The following is a 21244-nucleotide window of genomic DNA, read 5'->3' on the forward strand; positions in this document are numbered from 1 at the left end:
CCGTCCCGCAGCGCTTCTTCGTGGGGGTGGGGGATGCACACATTCCGCTGCTGTTTCTGTCCAGTATCAGCTGATGGAGGGCTCCAGTTTCATTGCGCCGTTCGTGTCAGCGGACACAGTAGGGTCAGGGAAGGGGGCGGGGCATGACGCATAGCCTGGCGGGTGGCTTATAAAGCACTGGGGGAAACCCTGAATTCTCATGAAAAAAGTACGTTTGAGAAAAATGGAAGCTTTGAAACATCAGGATGCTAAAAGGTTAAAACAGATTTAAATCAAGCATCAAATAGGATTTAGAAATGACCTAAAAAAGGATGTTGGAGTGGGAGTCTGGAGGGAACTGGAGTCTTTTTTTTCCTCCATCTCCAAAGACCTGTTGCATCTGAGAAAGTGGTGGGTGGTTTGAACTGAGAGATTATTGGAACTATTGTGGTCAACATGGAATGACTGCAAGATCCCGGAGGAGGTAGAGATGTTCGTTCTGATGGAAAAAAGTGCTTTTCTTACATTTAGAAAACCAGTTTTTAGCTATAATATCAGAGGGCTTTAGTATAATGCTAACCATTTGCTGGAAAACTGCACCTAAAATGATGTGAGGATGCACAATAGTGATCCAGGATGGTGATGTTTTTCGTTCATATTGATAGCTGACTGAGAAAAAAATGAATTGTCACATTTTTCTGGGATTTTGGGCCCGTGTAAAGTGTGTTTTAGTGTAAAAGTGATAGATGCTTCCCTTATTTCCTGATGTAGATGGCTTTTTAAAATATAGAGCCATCAGGGTAAATCAGAAAATCTTTTAATATTCATGTTCTGGCAGAGTGGGTGGGACAAATCAATCTTTCTATTGTAAGACTTTATTAGGGGTTGTGTTTGACCATGGGTTCCTGGGTTGTTGTGAGCCCCAACAAAGTTTCACACACTAAATAGAGGCTCAACCATGAATAAAAGCTGTTCTAGAACCTAGTTAAGACTTGATCAAGTGGAGCTAACCAGGTCTTCCATTTCCCCAGAGAACCACTCTGCTCCTCCAGATGTCACCGGCTACACCAACAACACCACGGCCACTGATGGGATCCAGGTAGAGAGAGCTCCTGGGCCCGGGACCGCCACCCAGAAACAGACACCCAAATATGGCAACGCCGAGCTGATGGAGACCGGAGACGGTGAGTCAAATAAACAAAAGTAAATGGTGTTAAATTCCTCTGAGTCCTGTTTGTGTTGCTCATTCTTTTATTCCCACTTAATAATAATACTAATAATTGTGTTCAGTCAGAACAGCTTACCACCTCTCTTTTTCTGCTAGTCTGTTGTTTTCACATCAATCAGGGTCCGGCCAAGATGGCTTTTATCTAAAAAAAAAAATACGATGCCACGTCTCCGCAGAGGCCTCAGCGATGACTGAAGACCACACGTTGCTTGTTCGTCATTTAATATCTGTTTTTCTGGAGAAAACAAAAGCTGTAGCAGACGGAGTCATTCATCAAATGTTACAGTCGATGTCTGCGTGCGCTGAGACGTTAAACGCAGCTCAGAGACGAGCGGCTTGATGGATCGACTGCCAGTGTTTACAGATGGGAGCCCATCGGGATGTTTGGTTTAAAGAACATCAACGTTTTTACTCATTAGAGGCTCTTTCTTAATTCTGGGGGTGTTTTGTTCTTAAAGATAAGTTATTATTTATTGGGTTTAACCTTTGAACCCATGTGGAACATTGTGTATCTGTCTTCAGGCTCATCTTTCTTTGACGATTATTTAAAAACACAAAATCAGGTTCAAGCTCTGATTCATCATCGAACCCTTTATTGTTATAAGCGTCAGCCTCGAGGATGATTCTGCTGAATTCTCACTACAGGGCAACCAAACCTGTCCTTAAAACTTCAGGGATGTTTGAACACGCCACAGAAGAAGTGATGCAGTGTCTAGTTGTATAATTTTATCAGAAAATCTCAGCTTAAACTTGTTTTTGCTCTCAGGAGTTCCAGTCAGCAGCAGAGTGTCAGCTAAAATTCAGCAGCTGGTCAACACTCTGAAGAGACCCAAACGGCCGCCGCTAAGGGAGTTTTTTGTTGACGACTTTGAGGAACTTCTGGAAGGTAAACACTTGACTTTCAGCTTTCTGAATTTTCTGTTTCTTTGGTTTTATTTGGGTTTTACCAAACATGTGTTTTTACCACATGGAGCAACAAACAGACAACTCTCTACACAAACAGTTTTCCTCATGTCTGATGTGACAAAGCAACTGATGAAAATTTCCTTTTGCTTTCAGTGTCAAAAGCTGCAGAACCAGAGTTCATTCATAATTTAAGAATGAATCTCAAATGTTAAAATTACTCAGTTTTATTCAGTGAGCTTTTAAATGTATTGCAGTTGATGTTTCCTTGACACAGAAGTATGGATAAAAATGAGTTTATATTTTTCCTCGTCATGGCCTTTGATTCTCCTTCTTCTAGTTTTACTTTTATGTAGATTGCATGAAAAATGTTTGTTTCAGATTGGCTAAAAAATGTCCTGATCAGACCAAGATATCTTGTGAAAAAAGAAAAGGTTATTTTAATTTTAAAGGAAAAGACTCTACAACTAACTTGATCTCGTGATAAAGTAAATGCCCCTTTGTTTAATTGTGAATTAACTGTGATTCATCTCAAATTCAGAAAGATGAGTTCACACCAAAAAAATCCCTTCAGTAGAACCTTTCTGACGGCGTGAAGTAGACCAAAACATCTCAAAAAGAAACACACCAAGCTCTGGTCCTAATGGTCAAAAGCAAAAAATTCAACATGATCCTAAAGTTCTGCAGGTCGCACCTGGTTCCTGCACCATAAAGACCCGTCTCACATTTACCGATAAACTTCCTGGTGATTCGAAGACTTCTGATAAAATATTCTGTGGACTGATGAGGCATGCACGTCCTGTTCCATCTTTAGTCTAACACTAAAAACAGTCAGACATGGAGGGGGTAGTGTGATGGTCTGAGGCTGCTCTACTGCTTAAGGACGTGGACTACTTGCTGTAACTGATGGAACTGTAAATTCTGTTCTAGCAGAACATCCTGAAGAATGTCTGAACCAATGCCTCCCTGCTTGACACCCAGTTTTAAGGGGTTGGATTGGAGTTAAACCACCAAATGGTTCCCCAGCGCAGCCACAGCTGCAGCTCATCACTCTCCACGGTAACTTAAACTTCTCTTGTTTTTTTTCTCCTGCAGTCCAGCAACCAGACCCCAACCTGCCCAAGGCTGAAGGAGCCCAGGTGGTTGCCATGCGAGGCGAGCAGTTGGGGGTGGTGACTAACTGGCCCCCATCCCTAGAGGCGGCCCTACAAAGGTGGGGCACCATTTCTCCAAAAGCCCCATGTCTGACCACCATGGACACAAATGGAAAACCGCTTTACATCCTCACCTACGGTAAGAACACTTTCATAGATCCCTACAGCAGCACACAGGAGGTGGTTCAGTATTTATGGCAAGAGAAAAAAAAAACATTTTATAAATAAATATAATAAATTTGTGCATTTGTGTTTTTCTTGCAGAGGAAAGAAGCAAAAATAAAATAAAACACCCCAAATTCTTCATCTGAGTCACAAATCTCTGATATAAACATGTACGATATATGCTTTAGTACCGCACAAGTAAAGGCGTGTTTTTCTGTGAGTTTCTTCCTGTTTTTAAGCACATATGGTGGCTTTCTCAAGCTGATTAACTGAAGCACCAAATGATGTTAAACACCCGCTGTGTGAGCATAATTCCCTAATGGCAGCCAAGCAGGGCGCTAACAGCGTTAGCACTGTGTGAAAAGAGATGGTGAGGTTCTGTTTGTTTATCCAAAAGATCTATGTTCCAGATGATGTTTTAAATTAGTCTTTTAAATAATTTTTTTTTTCCTTTGAATCCATCCAGAGTGATTTTTAGCTCAATCTCTACAAGTTTCAACACCTAAGGACTGGTTAACTGGATAGTTATAGTTTATATTTGGGCTTTTTGTTATCTTTGCTTTCACCTGTTGCAATAAGTCCAAGATGGGATTTGAAATTAATGTGAAAAAGTCAATTCAAAGCCAGAAATAAGGTATGAGTTCATCTCATCTTAATCAGAAATCCACAGCAGTAAAGCAGCATTTGTTTTTTCTTCTGGAGGAATCCCACAGTGTTGTTAGATGAACTACAGAGGCAACAAAACATTTATAGCCTTTAAAAAATTCCTACAGCATCTCCACGGGGTAGTAAAAGGATGTAAATTCAACTCTAGCATTCCTGTTTAAATAACTGTAAACAACCTCTAGAACTACAGCAGTTTGAAACGATCTCACCTGCAGCACCGTTGGTGTCACAGCTCTCTGAATTCATTTACTGCAGCTGAATCACATTACGTCCCTGTTCCTCGTTCCGTCTCACATTTAAGTTTCCACACAAACTGAAACAAGTCTTTGTGGTGCATCAGATTCATCAGTCTATCAAACAGCAACAGAGAAAGCAGCTTCAGGTCCTGCAGGTGGAAATAACCAGATTTACCAGAGCAGCTTTCGCATATACCCATGGGTTTAGTCAAACCCCCCTGCTGAGCTGCAGAGAATAAAATAATCTTGATGCAACTTTAGACACGATACCATAAACATACAGTATCTGTACACGGCTCGCAAGTTAAACAACCACGAGCGTTAAGGACTTATTCTACAAGATATAAAATTGAATTTTATTATTTTCTAATTCAGTGCTTTTATCAGCTCACTCACTCACACACACACACACACACACACACACACACACACACACACAGATTAGCATTAACAGGCAGCAGAGGCTTCCATCAAACAGGCGTGAGTGTCTGAAAACACTAGAGTGTGTGGAGCTGATGAGACGATTTGAGCGCTCACCAGACTGTGAAATGTCTCCAGCCAGCTCTCCGGAGTCCCTCTCCAGAGACAAAAACATGGTGAGATTTGTGTGTGTGTGTGTGTGTGTGTGTGTGTGTGTGTGTGTGTGTGTGTGTGTGTGTGTGTGTGTGTGTGTGTGTGTGTGTGTGTGTGTGTGTGTGTGTGTGTTATTTATGTCTGTCTGTGTGTGCGTGCGTGTGTGTGTGTGCGTGAGTGCTTGCATGTGTGTGTGTGTGTGCAGTGCTGAATCTAAATCTCACCCTCTCTCTACCTTCATTCTCTATCGTCTCTTTATCTCTGATTCCTGTCGTGTCTCACCTTTGATGTTTCCCACAAAGACCAACTTGTTTTGTTTCTTCCTGAAGAGCCGTCCCGGCCCCCAGGAGAACAGAAGGAATGCTGGATATCCCGTTTTCTTCTGTCCTCCCGCACTGCAGATAACCCTCTCCTACAGACAGGAGAGAAACATCATTTGGTTCATTAAAAACAAGGATTATTTCGAACTGGCCTAGAGATTCTCAGGGGCATTGTTCCTCTCAGCTGATTTTGTTGATCAGTAGCTAATACTGTCAGTTAAAAGGCTTGGATCTCAGTATGACATCAGAAGATCACAAACCTTTTAGTGCTGCATTTATTGTTTTTTCAAATGGTTTTGTTTGAAGTGCTTCTTTCGTAAACCTCTAATGATGTTTTTATTATTTATTATTAAGGATTTTAATTAAAATTTACAAAAAGTCACCATTAATGGAGTGCTAACAGGTCTTGTGGAAATTTTGTTCAAGGTTTGACCAATGATTTCTCCACATAAGATGGTCCCAGTTTAAACTCTGGCATGTGGGGAACATTCCCACAAACTTCCAGGGATGCTTGGCCTTTAATTCCTAATTAAGTAAATTAAGTAAATAGACTTGAAAGACTAAATCTTAATCCGTCTGTTGGTGACTAAAGTCTTCTGCTCTTACCAGGAAAACCTTCTCTTCCTAATACTTGCTTCAATTTTGCTCAGAGGTTTTTGTCACCTGCTGTTTCTAAAACTCAGTCCAGTTATGTAAAACCACTCCTGTTGATTCCTGGGGACAAAAGCTGCTGCAGTAGTCTTTCATGAGTAGATGACCTTAGAGAAAATGAGAACTACTTACTCTCTGCATCTGATTAGATGATTTTTATCTGGGCTCTTTGGGAGCTGCTTTGCCTGCTGGAATTTAAATGTTTAAGAAAATATTTTTATCTGTCTGGATGTTAGTTGGTCGCCCCCTACAGAACACTAACTTACCATTGCACTCAGAGTTTTACTGTACTGTTTGTAACAATTGATGTTTGCTATAACGAAGCAGTTATTAAATTATGTGTATGTTGATCAGTAGGAGAAGGGAGGACTTCTGAATCTGGGTTGGGGTAGTGGTCCTTCATCAAGCTAGAAAGCAAAGCTCTAAACCAGCTGACGTTTCCTCCAGTCCTCATCGATGGTCATGAGCTTTGTGTAGTGACTGAAAGAACAAGTTTGCAAATATAAGTCGCCAAAAAACGCTGCCTTTGGTGGCCGGGCTCAGATAGGGTGAGGATGTTGGAACAGAGCTGCTGATCCTCCCAGCAGAGGAGCCTGCAGAGAAAATTCGGGAATTTGATCAGAATGTCTCCTGGGTAGGTGTTTCCGGTAAGTCCTGCTAAGGAGGCCCCTGGGTCGCGTCATTTGGAATTCTAGGATGTCCAAGGAAGGTCCCAGAGCTGTAGAAAGAGAGAGTTGCGACACTCCAATAGACTTATTTGGAAAGAATGGAATGCGGGAGTCACGTGGTTCATGTAGCTTCGAATAGTTCCTAACGGCCCCCGCTGCTCCATTGACCATAGTTCATTTTCGGTGTTTCGGAAGGATTGCCTCCGGTAAGTTGATGAAATGTCATCCTTTTGTTGCATTGTGAAGCGTTAGCTAACCGCTTTGTACCAAAATAAGCCAACAATGCTATTTTATGTTGCCAGTTTTAGCTAGATAATCTTTAATGTGCTAATTGTGTGCAGCTTGCTGATTGTGAGCAGGAGGGTTTAGACAAGCTGCAGACGGGTTTATTTAAGTTTGTTTGATTCTACGTTTTAAAAGTATTCCCCACAGTTTGAAATAGGTTATAAACTTTTTACATTATTAGTTTAATTTGGGATTTTTTTGTACAATACGTTGCTGGTTGCTGTATCAACACGAACATGCACCAGAAATGGAAGCACAAATGGAGAGACCAATAATAAAGAAAATGTGATTGTGAAGACAAGTAATTATTTAATATTTTTCAGTTAATAACACTGACTACAACAAACTCCTAAAGCATGAGACAAACAGGATTACGAACGTAAGAAGATATGTTGTTATGTTTTGTGGACTCGGGTAATAAGAATAGAATTACGATATTTCAAAAACAGTAGTCGAACACAATAACTTTTAAAAATTAGACATTTTCCATGAAACTGCTCATTTCCACTTGCTTTATAATATTAGCATTTGCAATTTTGTTAAGTTAGGAATGACAAGAAATGAGAATTAACAATAACACAACTATCAATAAATAAATGTCAAAGAGAAACTAAAACAAAGATCTTATGTAACCATTAAAGGTTAAACTGTGTTGTGTGTCCATCTTCATGTTTTCATAGTGGCTGAGTGGAGAGCTGACCAGGAACAACGGTGGTGGCAAAACCCAGGTGGGTCTGTGATGGAGTGATGCACGCCTGGAGTGATTGCCATCTCATCCACAGTAAGCACACACTCTCTTTCCATCTCTGTCAGATTTTTAACATTCAAACTGAGCATGTCACACACCTCTCCTAACACACCTGGTTCCAGTTAATGGGCTGCATTTGTCTTTGCAGGGTTCTAACATCAGGCAGAGGGATACTCATGTCCTGAAGAAACCTGCAGCCTGTTGAACCCACTGAAAAACAGAGCTGTACAGCCTTTCTGATTGTCTGTTTACTCCCTTAGGTTTTCCAGCTGGGTTCCCTGGTTGCATAGCCTGTTCCTTTCTCCTCCTGGCCCTGACGCCGGCTCCTCATGGCTTCCTGGGATGTCCCTCTCTCCTGATACCATCTCATGTCCCCTCTCACTTTCCCTCATCTCATTTGCCTCACTGCTGCTGCTGCTTTCCTCATTCTCTGAAATTATAATGGCACTGTTAGAATAAAGAATCATTTTAAAATAAAATAAATACAAATGTCTAATATTTCAAAAGATTCATACCACAGTTTACTTGAGTACAACATGTGTGGTCACTGGTCAGTGGATCAACATGCAGTGGTTCTGCTGTACTTCTCACTGCGGGATCCTTCCTCCTCCTTGGTTCAGGGCGAGGAACAAACACAGCATCAGCCCTGAGTCTCACCTTGCCTTGCCTAGTCTTAGTAAACTGTCCCTCCTCAAAATGTGCCTGTAGAGTGGTGTATTAGTTTTTTTCCTGCCACATTTAACAGTTTAATTGCAGCCTTGTGCAGTTGAGAGCAGAACATGTAGAACCTTGATAGAAAACATAGAGTGCACGTTAAACTCACTGCACACAGCTTTTTGTTATTGTGTTCTCTGGTCATGGTGAGGTTGCTCCTGCTGACTTGAGCCAACCATTTTCTTCTTGTCTCTGCGTCTTTGGGTAAGCCACAATTCTGATTCCTCCCTCAGACTGATTGCTGCATCCATATGCAGCACAGCCAACCATGTAAGATAATCAACCTATAAAGGGATTATTAAAATACTATTTGTACATATAGAAATATTGAACAGAACCAAAAATATTGAGATGTAAAATTACATTTTAAAATTTTATCCAACCCTAAAATTTGTAATTTCAAATTTTAACCCACTGACACATTTTATTTTAATAATCAAAATAAATTTATTCAAGAGAGTTTCATTAGGTCTTGAGAACATTGCTCATAATTAATGATTCAGCTTATTTGTGCATATGTAATGACTAAACATAATGTTGGTAAAATGCTTTATTAAAAATGCTATTATACATGTTGTACAAGTTTGGTGTTCATTTTTTCACAAATAACACTTTTTTTATCTACTGTGATGAACCATACAGTTTTATTGAAATTTTCTTTTTAATTAGTTGCTATAGAAGCTGGATAAACTGGGTTATAGATGCATGTACTGTCTTCACATAAAAATATAAAGTAATGATTGTAAAATGTATTCTACTGAACATAATAGATCATCATTCAAAGCATAAACAGCTACATATTTTCTTCAAGGTAAGCTGGAGCAGAATTCTAGCTTTCAATAAACACTTTAAAATGGATATTACAACTCGAGTTTAGGGCTTCTTGTAGGACTTAAAGTTATTAAATATGCTTATATTAAAGCAGTGTGTTGCATTGCTACATCAAATTTATTGCTATAATATATTATAGTAATGTATGTGGTCCAACTGTTCTACAGTGTGTCTGTCGTGTTCCTGTAATGTAGAACAGTCACGGGTGTCTGTCTTCCTACAAATGCTTGGGGGAAAAAATAGGCTACTTTGTGAAGGAATTAGGACATAATATAATATAAAATAATATATAATATTATTCAATAATTACCAAAAATAGCCAGGGGAAATGCGACAATATTCAATTACGGCGCTGGGATGTTTAGAACTACTGAGAGCTCCATGAACCACGTGACAGCGAGTCGGCGAGTTCAAAGCGTGTCGCAACTCTCTCTTTCTATAGCTCTGGAAGGTCCTGCCTTTCTCGCCTCTGATTGGCTGGAAGGGCTCTACTACGATTGGCTATTTTGTGTAAGAGGAAACGGTTTTCCCTCGCTGCAGGTTTTTATGTTTACAGCCAGATCTTGAGGAGTTTTTTGAAGAAAATGTAAACTCATCGCTATAATAAACATCCTTTCCTGTTTAGCAACAAACCAGGTTCAGTTTCTTTCAAAAAAGAGCCTGAAAAACATTAAATGTGAACTTTTAATAATTCTTGTAGCATTTTATCACACTGTAGACTGACTTTATATCTGTTGGCTCTATTGGGGTTATCTTAGAATCTTGTGTGTACTGAAACTCTAATTTCCCTCTGGGATTAATAAAGTATCTTTGAATTGAATTGAATTATTACTTCATTATTAGGCTATCCTGGTTTAATAGGTTAAGGCTGTTTACAAGTTAGAGCACGTCTCTCATCATCAGATTAAATGTGTATCATGTAATCAAAAATTAAGTTAAAGCTGATTATGATTTAGACAGCTTGACAGAATAGGGCAGTTTTATTAAATGTCATAGCCATAAGGCACATATGTTTATCTTGTGTACTCTAATGCTTCAGAGCCAAGAGATATAAAGTAAGTCCAACAGTTTGATAAAAACAAAAAATCACATTTTACATTTTTCAGTTTTTTATGAAACATAAAACATAAAATGTTTTGCAAACCAGGACAACATGTTTATTATAGCGCTAAGTTCACATTTTCTTTACTAAACTCCTCAAAACAGCTTTCTGCTGGTGGCAGAAGGACACAGTCAGCACTTGGCGAGAACAGCCAGTTTGCTGTTAAATGAAATGGCCAGGGGCAGCAGTAGCTCAACAGGTTGAGCGGGTAGTCCAGTAATCGGAAGATTGCAGGTTCGATCCCGGCTCCAGACAGAGATTTCTGCTGTTGTGTCCTTGGGCAAGCCCACCTTGCCTGCTGGTGGTGGTCGGAGGGTCCGGTGGCGCCTGTACTCGGCAGCCTCACCTCTGTTAGCGCGCCCCAGGGCAGCTGTGGCTAATCGTAGCTCATCACCATCAGTGTGTGAATGTGTGTGTGAATGGGTGAATGATACACTGTAGTGTAAAGCGCTTTGGAGTCCTTACTCTGAGAGGCGCTATACAAGTGCGGGTCATTTATCATTATCATAGCCAATCGTAGTAGAGCCTTTCTAGCCAATCAGACGAAAAAGGCGGGATCTTCCTTAGACATCCGAGAATTCCAAATGACGCCCCCGGGTCGATCCAAGACACACAGTGGCCAGGGGATGCACTGTGACTGCTGCCAACTCGTTCTGGACCCAGTTAAGATATGGAATGTAAAAACGACAAATATGACTAGTTTAACTGTTGCCGTGACTTAAGAGTTTTAATATAATACCCAAAGGAACATTTGTCATGAAAAGTGCCTCTCAAGTAGCCTAAAATCTAGATCGTCATTGCTGAAGCAAAATTGATGATCTAGAAACACTCTATTGGAACCTCGCGGCTCCGGCTAGAAATCTGGCTGGCCAATCACAGAGCATATATTCAGAAAAACGGCATAATATTTTATGTTTTATGTAGTTCTTCCACAATCTAATGGTGGACTGCCCCGTTGACTGGCATCCATAGCGGTCCAATCACAGTGTTCTATTGGTTTGATGGGCCAATCACAGTGCTCCATTGGTTTGGGGTGATTAAGTTTGTTTAGAAAAAGGATGCATTTGCGGAGGATGGCAGACTGCCTTGTTGACTGACATCCGTATTGGTGAGGATGTCGTGCTGTTTGTTATCTAATAGTATGTGGGGACTGTTTGAAAAACAACTGTCGATCCTGCCCCACGACTGAAAGCTTTCAGTGGACCTTGGCCAGACTATATATTCACATATATGGGATAGCCTGCCAGGCTGCCTCTAACGGTGATTTGGGTAAATAATTCTGAACTTTTCTGAATTTAAAACATAAAGAAATCCTTTCTGACTCCTATTGGTGCATACAGTAGATGTACTTTTATTTACCTTAATAAGGCTGCAGGTGTGTCTGAATGTCAGCTGTGATACCAAATTTGATCACAGATTAGCTTGTTTGTTTGGATGTTTTATCCAGTGTTAAATGTTTGATTCAAGGTCTGCAGATTTATTCTTTCAAAGCAACAAACACTGGAGGAACTAATCATGCTTTGGCTTGATTTAATAATGTTCAACACCAGTTTTCTTCAGTCAGTAATCCCTAAGAAGGTGATTGATTTTATGGCATTAAATTATTTGTTTAGTGTGAATAATTATTGTTTTCATCCTGAAGTCTGGTCCTTTCCAGAATCTCAGTAAATATATTTATGTTTGTTCAAGGTGCAACTTGTATCTGATGCAAAAATACTGAACTTGATCAGAAATGTTAAGGTTTGCAAAAATAAATAAGCGTATCCTCAACAGACAGTATTGTTCTTTTTTGACTGATAAAGGGTTAAAATCATAGATTCCTTTTATTAAATTATTTTTAGAAATCCTTTATTTATATAAAGAACTGATGGCTTCACCTCCTCATGTAGATAGTTGGCTGTTTAGGTTATTAGATTAAATTTAGCATTGGGTTTCTAAACAAGATACCACAACAAAACAACCACTTCTGTGTTCTATTTGAAACCTACATGTTAAAGATTATCATTGTATAACTATTGTAACCATAAAACATAGAAAATAAGGCCCAACAGGCTCCTACTTGATTTTAGTTTTTCACCTCCAGACGGTCCGTTTGGCTCCTAGAATCTCCAAGATCACATTTTCTTCAATTCATTAGTTCTGACAACCACTAAAAGAGAAAATAAGACTCCGTTTGCAGGAATCCTAATCAGGAATTCACACTGGATTGCTCATGCATAATAATATCTACGTACATCAGTCTGAGTCGGCAGGAAATCATAGAAAGGAGGAAATTGATTCCATTGTTTTCGTTTTAGTGCAATAATTAACCAAGCAGACTGGAGCTGACAGGTGAGATGAAACTGATCAGGAAGGTTTGACATCAGGATTTATTGACTTTGGGGAATTTTGACACACACCTTCAGTCAGATGGAAATGTTTTTGGAGCTTCTCCTTCAGAAGACACAAAAGGTGGCTTCATTTCTCCTAAAGTTGCATGAGACTTGAAATGAGATCTAAAAACTGTCATAATGTCACCAAACATGTGTGTAATTACTCCTGGATGTGGTTCAGTCTGATGGTGACACAATCATCAGGACTGTTTGGTTTATCTCCAGACTTTCTTTCCAGGGAGGTGAAACATGAAAGCTCGAAGATGCTGAAACATCCAGTGATTGTAATTTTTCACATATGGGAACTGATGAGGTCTCTTTCATGTTTTACTGGGCTTAAAAATAAACTGGCAATCATCTAGTTGCCTCTAAATTCCTTGTTTCATCAACTGGATCTTGAACCTATTAGGGATAAAAAATAAATTCCTTCATGTTCCTCCAGGTAAACTGTGGTCCAGAAGTGTGAAGGTGGCCTACAATCTGCTGCACAAACTGGGAACCAAACAAGAGCCACTGGTCCGGCCTGGAGATCGGGTGAGTGGATCCAGTTGTGCTGTTTTTCTACAAATGTGCGGCTGTGCATCATGGGTAAACATCTCCACTTTGGTCTGTTTAAAGGACATTAGTGCAAAGGCCCAGTGGAGGCTAATGTCCATCAGTCTTTCTGTCTTTACTTGTCCTGAATTTTACCCTTTGACCAGCTAGCTGAGATGTTTACAGGCTTAAGCTTGGTTTTGGCTTTCCATGGCCTGACCTCATGGTGATCTTGTTAGGTCATCCACTCTTGAGAAAACTGGGAGTTGTCTTAAAGGTTTTTCTCTTGAGAATTATCGCTTAGCTTCTGCTGCTACTCGTTGAAAAGAGTCAGCTGAGGGGGTTTGGGAATTTCACTGAGAGGCATTTTGGTTCCTTTTGGAGAGTTTCCAGGCACGTCCCACTAGGAGGAGACTCTGAGGTAGACCCAAAGCTTGGTGGAGGGCCGTCCCCTTTGGGAACACCTTGAGATCCTCTAGGAGGAGTTAACCTTGTGCTGCAAGATGAATTCTCGAGAGATTTGAAGTTTTCCAAATACAGGAGAATCCTGTATAGAAATGTGTAGACTCGACACGGGGTGGGGCTACACATAGAGATCTGGCTGCAGCCAAGTTATGGAGGAGCTGGATCATGTTATTTGTAAAGTCATGTTTGGTTTCATCTGCTGGACCTGTGGCCTTTGTGCCCCAATCTGTCTTAATTTTACTTAAATCTGAGTTAAATGTGAAGGAAACTCATCACATTCAGGTTTGAAGACTTGAAACAGCTGTATTAATCAGATTTCTTCACTAGGCTCCATTTAGTAAGACACACTAGTGTTGGAACATCATGGTTTTATTGTTTTACACCGTTCCTCTGTTACGTTTGTTTGCAGTTTTAGAAATCACAAGAACTTGCTTAACCCAGATCTCAGCGTTTGCTTGTAATTTTGTAACCAATTTTTTTAAAACTCACCACGAGAGTGAATCCTTACTAAATGAGACACATGCTCCCCCCTCCTGTGATCATCATATCAGACCCTGAACCCTTGAATCCAGACCTTCACACACCTCACATCGGAGTGAAACAGGTTGGATATCGGCTCTGCGTGTTTCTGCTTCCCTTCCACCTCTTTCATCTTTATTTTAAGCTTGATTTCTGGCTCAGCTGGAGGCCAAATCAAGACTGGCATAATGCTGGGTAATAAATGTGTCAGGTACAAGAGTGTGTGTTTTAATTATGACTCCCTTTTTTTTCTGGGCTCAGTGTGAATTAGAGACCGGTCCTTATTTTTACCAGGCGCCACACAGAGAAATCACAGAGTTGCCTCTTATTTCAGCGCAGGAACACGTCGTTCACATGAACGTGTGTTAACGATAAAATGTTCAGAAGCAGATTTAATTATTCTGAGAGGAGATGAAGGACATGTTTGGTGCAAACACATTAGAAGTTTGTTATTCTGACTCACTACAGCTTCTCTAAATGAGACTCGGGAGGAACGGGCTGGACTTGAACAGGTGACGGAAGGGTTTTGTTTTGTTTCACATTTTAATGAGCAAAGAAGCAGAAACCAGTTCATGTAGCTTTAATCATCATGTGGATTCTGGAAAAGTGTTTATGGAGCAACAGTCAACAGGTTTGATGGGAGTAGCTGGTGGCCAATGAAACATTATAACTGAACAGACAATCTGACTCTTCTAATTCAGAATGAATGAATTCCAACTAAATTAGGACACTTTGTGAATGAACTGCAAACAGAAAGTTGCACAGCATTCTGTTGAGTTTTTTAATTTGTAGTTTTGATAGAAACTGAAGTGTTGAAAGTGCTAATTCAGTGTGATTTCATGAAAAATTAGAAAATTTTCTTGCAATTTTGTGTCACTAACTAGTTGCAGCTTATGCCCCTTTTAGTAGAAGCTTCCAAAAGATGTAAATGATGATCATGCTAGTCATGTTTGTTCAGGATAGTCATGATTCTTCTCTTGAAGTTCTTATCAAAGAAGCATTTCCATTAATGATTTAAACAAGCTGGCTAGATATCAGAAAACTACAAGTAACAACAGTACTGAGAATGTAAAACGGACATAAAAAGGGTGAATCAGTCGCCTGAAAGAAAGAAAGAAAGCTAACTTTTGTATAGCGCCTCTCTGGAATAAATCACGAGGCGCTTCACAAAAACTAAAATTTAAAGGAGACCACTGAGTCCACTGATCTCAGGCTCAGGGGGAGATAGGTCCAGAGTCTGGTCTTTAGTCTGGTGTTGCACAACCATGTGCACAACCAGTAGGCTTTGGTCACTGGACGTCAGGGACCTGCTGGGGGTGTAGGGACTGAGAAGATCACCAATGTATGATGGTGCTTGTCCATGTAAGGCCCTGAAGACTAGAACCAGGATCCTGAAATGACCTCTGACGTTGACTGGCAGCCAGTGAAGCTGGAGGAGAAGCGGGGTGATGTGGGTGTACTTTGTAGGTTGGGTTTGCTACAGAACCAGTCATTCTTCTGAACTTTAGTGAAACGATGAATCACAGCAGTAATCTGTGGCTGCGCTTCATCTCTTTACTTTCATCTACGGATGAAACCCGATTCTCCAGTTGGACCTGCATACCAACATTAATCCTGTTAAATCATCATTACGCTGCTCTCATTCATTTAAATGCACTCGGCTTACAGCACACACACTCCTGTGATGTTTATAGAGGCTATTAAGCAGCACTTAAGCAGGGTCACTGGGAACATCCCAACAGGCCACTGGAGCTGAACTGGATCCTAAAGAGAAGGAGATGACTGCCTCGCTGGGATGTGGTGACATGTTAGATTTTAATATGTTTGTGTCCTGTGTCCTAGTGAACATCAGAGACCATCAGCAGGCTCGTCATGTTTCTGCTCTGCTGCTTTCATTCTTCTGTTTTATTAACCGGATCATTTTCAGGATACAGAATCAAATCAGAGCTGCATCATCATGTGGTTTCTCCACCTGCCTGTAGGTGGCACTTGTGTTTCCCAACAATGACCCCGGTGCCTTCATGACGGCTTTTTATGGCTGCCTGCTGGCTGAGGTCGTCCCCGTGCCGATAGAGGTCCCACTGACCAGGAAGGTAAGAGCCCATGTTACGGAGCGCAGGAGGTGAACTCCAAATTACAAAAAATACATTTAACCTGCTGCCCTGCTGATTTCTAATCTCTAACCTCTGACCTCTGACCTGTTTGCAGGACGCCGGCAGTCAGCAGATCGGGTTTCTGTTGGGGAGCTGCGGAGTCACTGTGGCTCTCACCAGCGACGCCTGTCATAAAGGGTTACCCAAAAGTCCCACCGGAGAGATCCCACAGTTCAAAGGTCAGATACACACAACCTTCCATTGTGACACTTCTGTGCTTAATAGCATGGAGGGTATCTGAAACAGCTGATAATAAACACATCAACACATTTTTTTAAATAATTAATTTAATCAATCAACATTAATGAATGAAATTCCAAAATAAGCAGAGAAGTTAGCTGTTGTCCTTTTTAAATGGTTTAAAAGGTTAACATGAGATCTGGTTTTGACCTGCCAGTTGTAGTTCATAATGATGTCAGATAAGTCAAAGCTGTAAATGGTAAATGGCCTGTATTTGATATAGCGCCTTCTAGAGTCCTAGAACCCCCCAAGGCGCTTTACAACACAATCAGTCATTCACCCATTCACACACACATTCACACACTGGTGGGGATGAGCTACGATGTAGCCACAGCTGCCCTGGGGCGCACTGACAGAGGCGAGGCTGCCGAGCACTGGCGCCACCGGTCCCTCCGACCACCACCAGCAGGCAAGGTGGGTTAAGTGTCTTGCCCAAGGACACAACGACAGCGACAGACTGAGCGGGACTCGAACCAGCAACCTTCCGATTACGGGGCGAGCACTTAACTCCTGTGCCACCGTCGCCCCATAATATAATGATTTCTACTACTTTCTAAGTTTGCTGTAGTGATGCTCATGAGCAGTTAAGCTGCTGTTGTTTTCTGGGATGAGAATAAACATCTGTGTGATTCAGGAGGAGAACAGTTTTTATTAATTATTTTTATTTTTATCATTAAAGAATTTTGTAACAAATAAATGGACATTTCTACTGGATAAAGCAGCCTTAGAGGTAAGATGAGGTGCTCCGAGTGCAGCTGCTGCCCCTCTGCATTGAAAGCAGTCCACTGAGGTAGCTCCGGCATCTGATTAAGGCGCCTGGTCACCTCCCTCCACAGGTTTTCCAGACACATCCCACTGAGGGCTGGGATCCTCGTCCCAACCCGACCTCGGATAAACGGAATGAGGTGGATGGATGAAATTTCCACCTTCCACCACAATAAGAAGCTGGACGTTTTTTAATTAAAACTGGGATGAAACTCTAGATAAAGTGTTTTTGGGAGCTTAGTTAATTTCTGTTTGAGATCTAAGGACATTTAGATTAAATAACTGAATATGAAAACAAAATTTATTTTTAAAGTCATCACAGAATCATTTTAATTTAGAATTTAAGAAAATATATATTTAGGTTCTGAATTCATTTTTTTCTAATTTTAACTGGATGCGACATAATTTTCTAATGCAAACCAGAGCTTCTCAATAAGTAAAAATATGTATTTAACAAGCGAGTGGCTCAGAATCAATAACAGGTCTTTCGGGACTTATTAGTAAATCACAGGCTAAGAAAAGTCTTACTTTTTATTAATGTTTTTGTTTTATAGCACTTTGTAAAGTAGAAGAAAAAATACTTTGAAATTTTTCAAATCAAGACTGAACATGAAATGAATAAATAATGGATCCAATATAGAATGAATGTGCAAAGCAAGTTTCTAAAATCAGACCCAGATCTCTTAAAAACTCACTGAATTTCTGACCCTTGAAACTGATCGGATGGAGCTGAACTGGAGCTCAGCATCCCAGGAAGTCCGGACTCGGTTCAGAGGTCAGACTACGGCAGCAGAGCTTTTATTTTCCTCTTCTAGCGTTTCGCAGAGGGACGAATAAACAGACTTGATGGCAGCAGACAGCTGGGCTGAGACATGGATGACAAGATGATGGAGCGGTTCATACGGAGACGAAGAGAGTCGGTGAAGTGGCGATGCAGATCGATAGAAAACCAACTGGCAGCGCAGAAACGAGAGGGAGAATCTCCTGGTGAAGAATAACCACTGTTTACTTTGCAGTAATGGGTTTAAAAATAGCAACATGATGCCAGCGGACCCTTCGCTCTCCACTCAGCGGAGATCCAAGCTTGTGTGTTCGCTGCTCATTAAATCTGAGTGCTCCTCCTATCGATCTCATGTTAAAGCTCCATTATTGCTTCTGTCTCGCTCCCATTCAGCATCATTTCAGACATTAGCAAACCTCACACACACACGTGCAAACTCCCAACACTTTTTTTGTTTTTTATTTATCCAAATAAATCACATTCAGCAGAACGATCTGCGTCGAGTTCTTTCAGATCCAACATAAATTATATTTGTTTTTTGTCCCTTTTATTGTCCAGGTTGGCCCAAAGTGCTGTGGTTCGTCACAGAGTCCAAACACCTCTCCAAACAGCCCCGAGACTGGTTCCCAAACATCAGAGATGCCAGCCAGGACACGGCCTACATCGAGGTATGTACACTCGCTTGCTCTGTGGCAGCAGAACGTTTCCGCTCATCCACTTCTGCTTCCTGGATCAATGCAGCTCTGCGTCCTTTAGATTAGCTGAGAGGATGTTTCTCCACCTCTCAGGCGTTATCGTCCTGGCTGATTGATTTGATTTAAAAAAACATCCTTTTTAGCAGCCAGGTGGTAATTGGACCAGCAGAGAGGTGAAACGTCTCCAGATGACATTTGGGATTAAAAAGAGGCTGAAGCAAAATGATCAGAGCAGCAGGATGAGTGGAAAAAATGACCTTTTGTCTTCAGCAGAAGCATCCTCTCTGACAGCTGAGACAGATGAAAGACGTCACTGCTGAAAACGTTGTTGACTTTTAAAAGATGAATGTGATTCATGTCCTCCAATGGCTGCTTGTGATTGGAGCTTCAGACACATTCTAGTTTAGAGGGAATCAGATGTGACATCATTCTAGTTTATTAACTCATAACAACGTTTTTAAAGCACGTAACAAAGCCACGGTGAATAAGTTAGAGTTGGACACAAAATGTAGCTTTTGTCAAGTTTCTAACTAAACATAACAAAAAATTCAAGTGAAATATGTTTTTAATCAAAATGCAGTTTGAATAAAACAAACAACATTTTTTTTAGATCCAAAGACAGAATAAAAAATTTCCTTCTGCAGTGAAATTTTTGTTTCCCCTATCTAATTTAAGCTATTTAGGCATCAGAAACATACAGAAATCAAAGATTGTTTTTGAATATTAAATATTTAAAAATGTAATCTGGAAAAATGTCTTTGTGATTACATTTTTAATCTCTTGTCCAAACAGTACAAGACGTGTAAAGATGGCGGTGTCCTTGGTGTGACGGTGACGAGGATAGCGATGCTCACACACTGCCAGGCCCTCACACAGTCCTGTTCGTACACAGAAGGTAAAACACACACCTGTTGGGTTATTTCTCACCAGATATAGAAAACTCACCGTCTCCTCTTTCTGCGTGCAGCTGAAACCATAGTGAATGTATTAGACTTTAAGAAGGATGTGGGACTGTGGCACGCCATCCTGACGGTAAAACAAACCAAAAGACTTTCTTAAGTCTCAAGAAACTTGGAAGTTGTGTGTTATTGTGAAATGACTTCCTGTTTCCTGTCAGAGTGTGATGAACATGATGCACGTCATCAGTATTCCCTACGCACTCATGAAGGTGAATCCTCTGTCCTGGATCCAGAAGGTCTGCCAGTATAAAGGTAACAACCTCACAGTTTTGCCTCAAGTGTGTCCAACAACAGCTGCTGCACAGACAGGGACATTTCTACAGGGGACACCAGGTGTCCTGCAGTGCAGTGAGAATGAATTAGAGTGTCTCTGGCTGCTGTCGTTTCCAGTGATGGAAACATTTTATAATATTGTGTAATGTTTTGTCTGTAGCGAAGGTGGCATGTGTGAAGTCGCGGGACATGCACTGGGCTCTGGTGGCCCATCGGGACCAGCGAGACATCAGCCTGAACTCCCTACGCATGCTGGTGGTGGCCGACGGTTCAAATCCATGTAAGAAAGCTCTGTCCTAAACATCTCAGAAAGGTTTAACCCTCCCGCTGTCCTAACGGGTGTGACCCCGTGAGGAAAGTTGATCATTGAGCAGGATTGATGGTTTATCCCTTGAGGTCCACGTGGCAGGGGTGAGGTGGTGCTCACTCCTCACCCCTGCCACGTGGACCTCAAGGGATAAACCATCAACCTTGCTCAATAGTCAACTTTCCTCACGGGGTCACACCCGTTAGGACAGCGGGAGGGTTAAACACTAAAATCAGACCATCGCTGGAGCTGTGAATATTAGCTTTAACATTTGGTTAGAATGTGAAATCTTAAACAATAAAATTCATTTAAGGGTCAGTTATAGTTTCCTTTATCAGAGTAAATAAATGTAGATTCTAGTTACCTCCAAGAGACCAGATTAGTGACTCTGGCTATAAGAATAGACCTACAGCTGCTGCACTTGTTACTTTTTATTGGTTTTTTACTGTCAGAATGTAAAAAAAACTCTCCTTACCACCGATGAGTTATGTCACATTTGGGTTTGCTGGTTTTCTGCAGCATGTTGGGTTGCTTCAAGGTTCAGACTCAGAAATGTGCTATTTTAAAAACAAAATGCTTTTTCTTTACCTTTTTGCTGTCTGGCTGCAACATAAACAAGACACTGATTAAATGTATAATTACTTAATATATTTACTTTACAAATATTATCATTTTTCTGTTCTCAGGGTCGATCTCCTCTTGCGATGCATTCCTCAACGTCTTCCAGACGAAAGGTTTGAAGCCGGAGGTGATCTGCCCGTGTGCCAGCTCCACCGAGGCCTTGACTGTAGCCATACGGAGGTACACACACACACACACATATGCAATTTATCTCATGAATATGGTCTGACTGGAGATTATTATAAAACTAATGTCACAGTACCAGAGTTTAGTAACGCCGAGAAGAAAGTAACTAATATAAAGTTGTATTTGAGATTGGACTTGGCTTGATCTGAGT

At 40.9% G+C, this 21244-nt stretch overlaps 1 protein-coding gene across 5 annotated transcripts in view; it reads left to right on the forward strand.

The window, feature by feature from the left end:
- The window catches only part of LOC107383414 (disco-interacting protein 2 homolog C), a 219517-nt gene that overhangs the window by 167204 nt on the left and 31069 nt on the right, over positions 1–21244 (forward strand). For all 5 annotated transcript variants that reach the window (XM_054743530.2, XM_054743515.2, XM_015956008.3 and 2 more), the window contains 12 exons: positions 1011–1163; positions 1974–2093; positions 3206–3403; positions 13038–13129; positions 16096–16206; positions 16322–16445; positions 18611–18720; positions 19540–19642; positions 19715–19779; positions 19865–19958; positions 20140–20259; positions 20973–21087. In XM_054743530.2, the coding sequence (XP_054599505.2) occupies positions 1011–1163; positions 1974–2093; positions 3206–3403; positions 13038–13129; positions 16096–16206; positions 16322–16445; positions 18611–18720; positions 19540–19642; positions 19715–19779; positions 19865–19958; positions 20140–20259; positions 20973–21087 (1405 nt within the window). The remainder of the gene's footprint in view (positions 1–1010; positions 1164–1973; positions 2094–3205; positions 3404–13037; positions 13130–16095; positions 16207–16321; positions 16446–18610; positions 18721–19539; positions 19643–19714; positions 19780–19864; positions 19959–20139; positions 20260–20972; positions 21088–21244) is intronic.

This window comes from Nothobranchius furzeri, chromosome 11 (assembly GCF_043380555.1).
Source record: "Nothobranchius furzeri strain GRZ-AD chromosome 11, NfurGRZ-RIMD1, whole genome shotgun sequence".
NCBI lineage: Eukaryota > Metazoa > Chordata > Actinopteri > Cyprinodontiformes > Nothobranchiidae > Nothobranchius > Nothobranchius furzeri.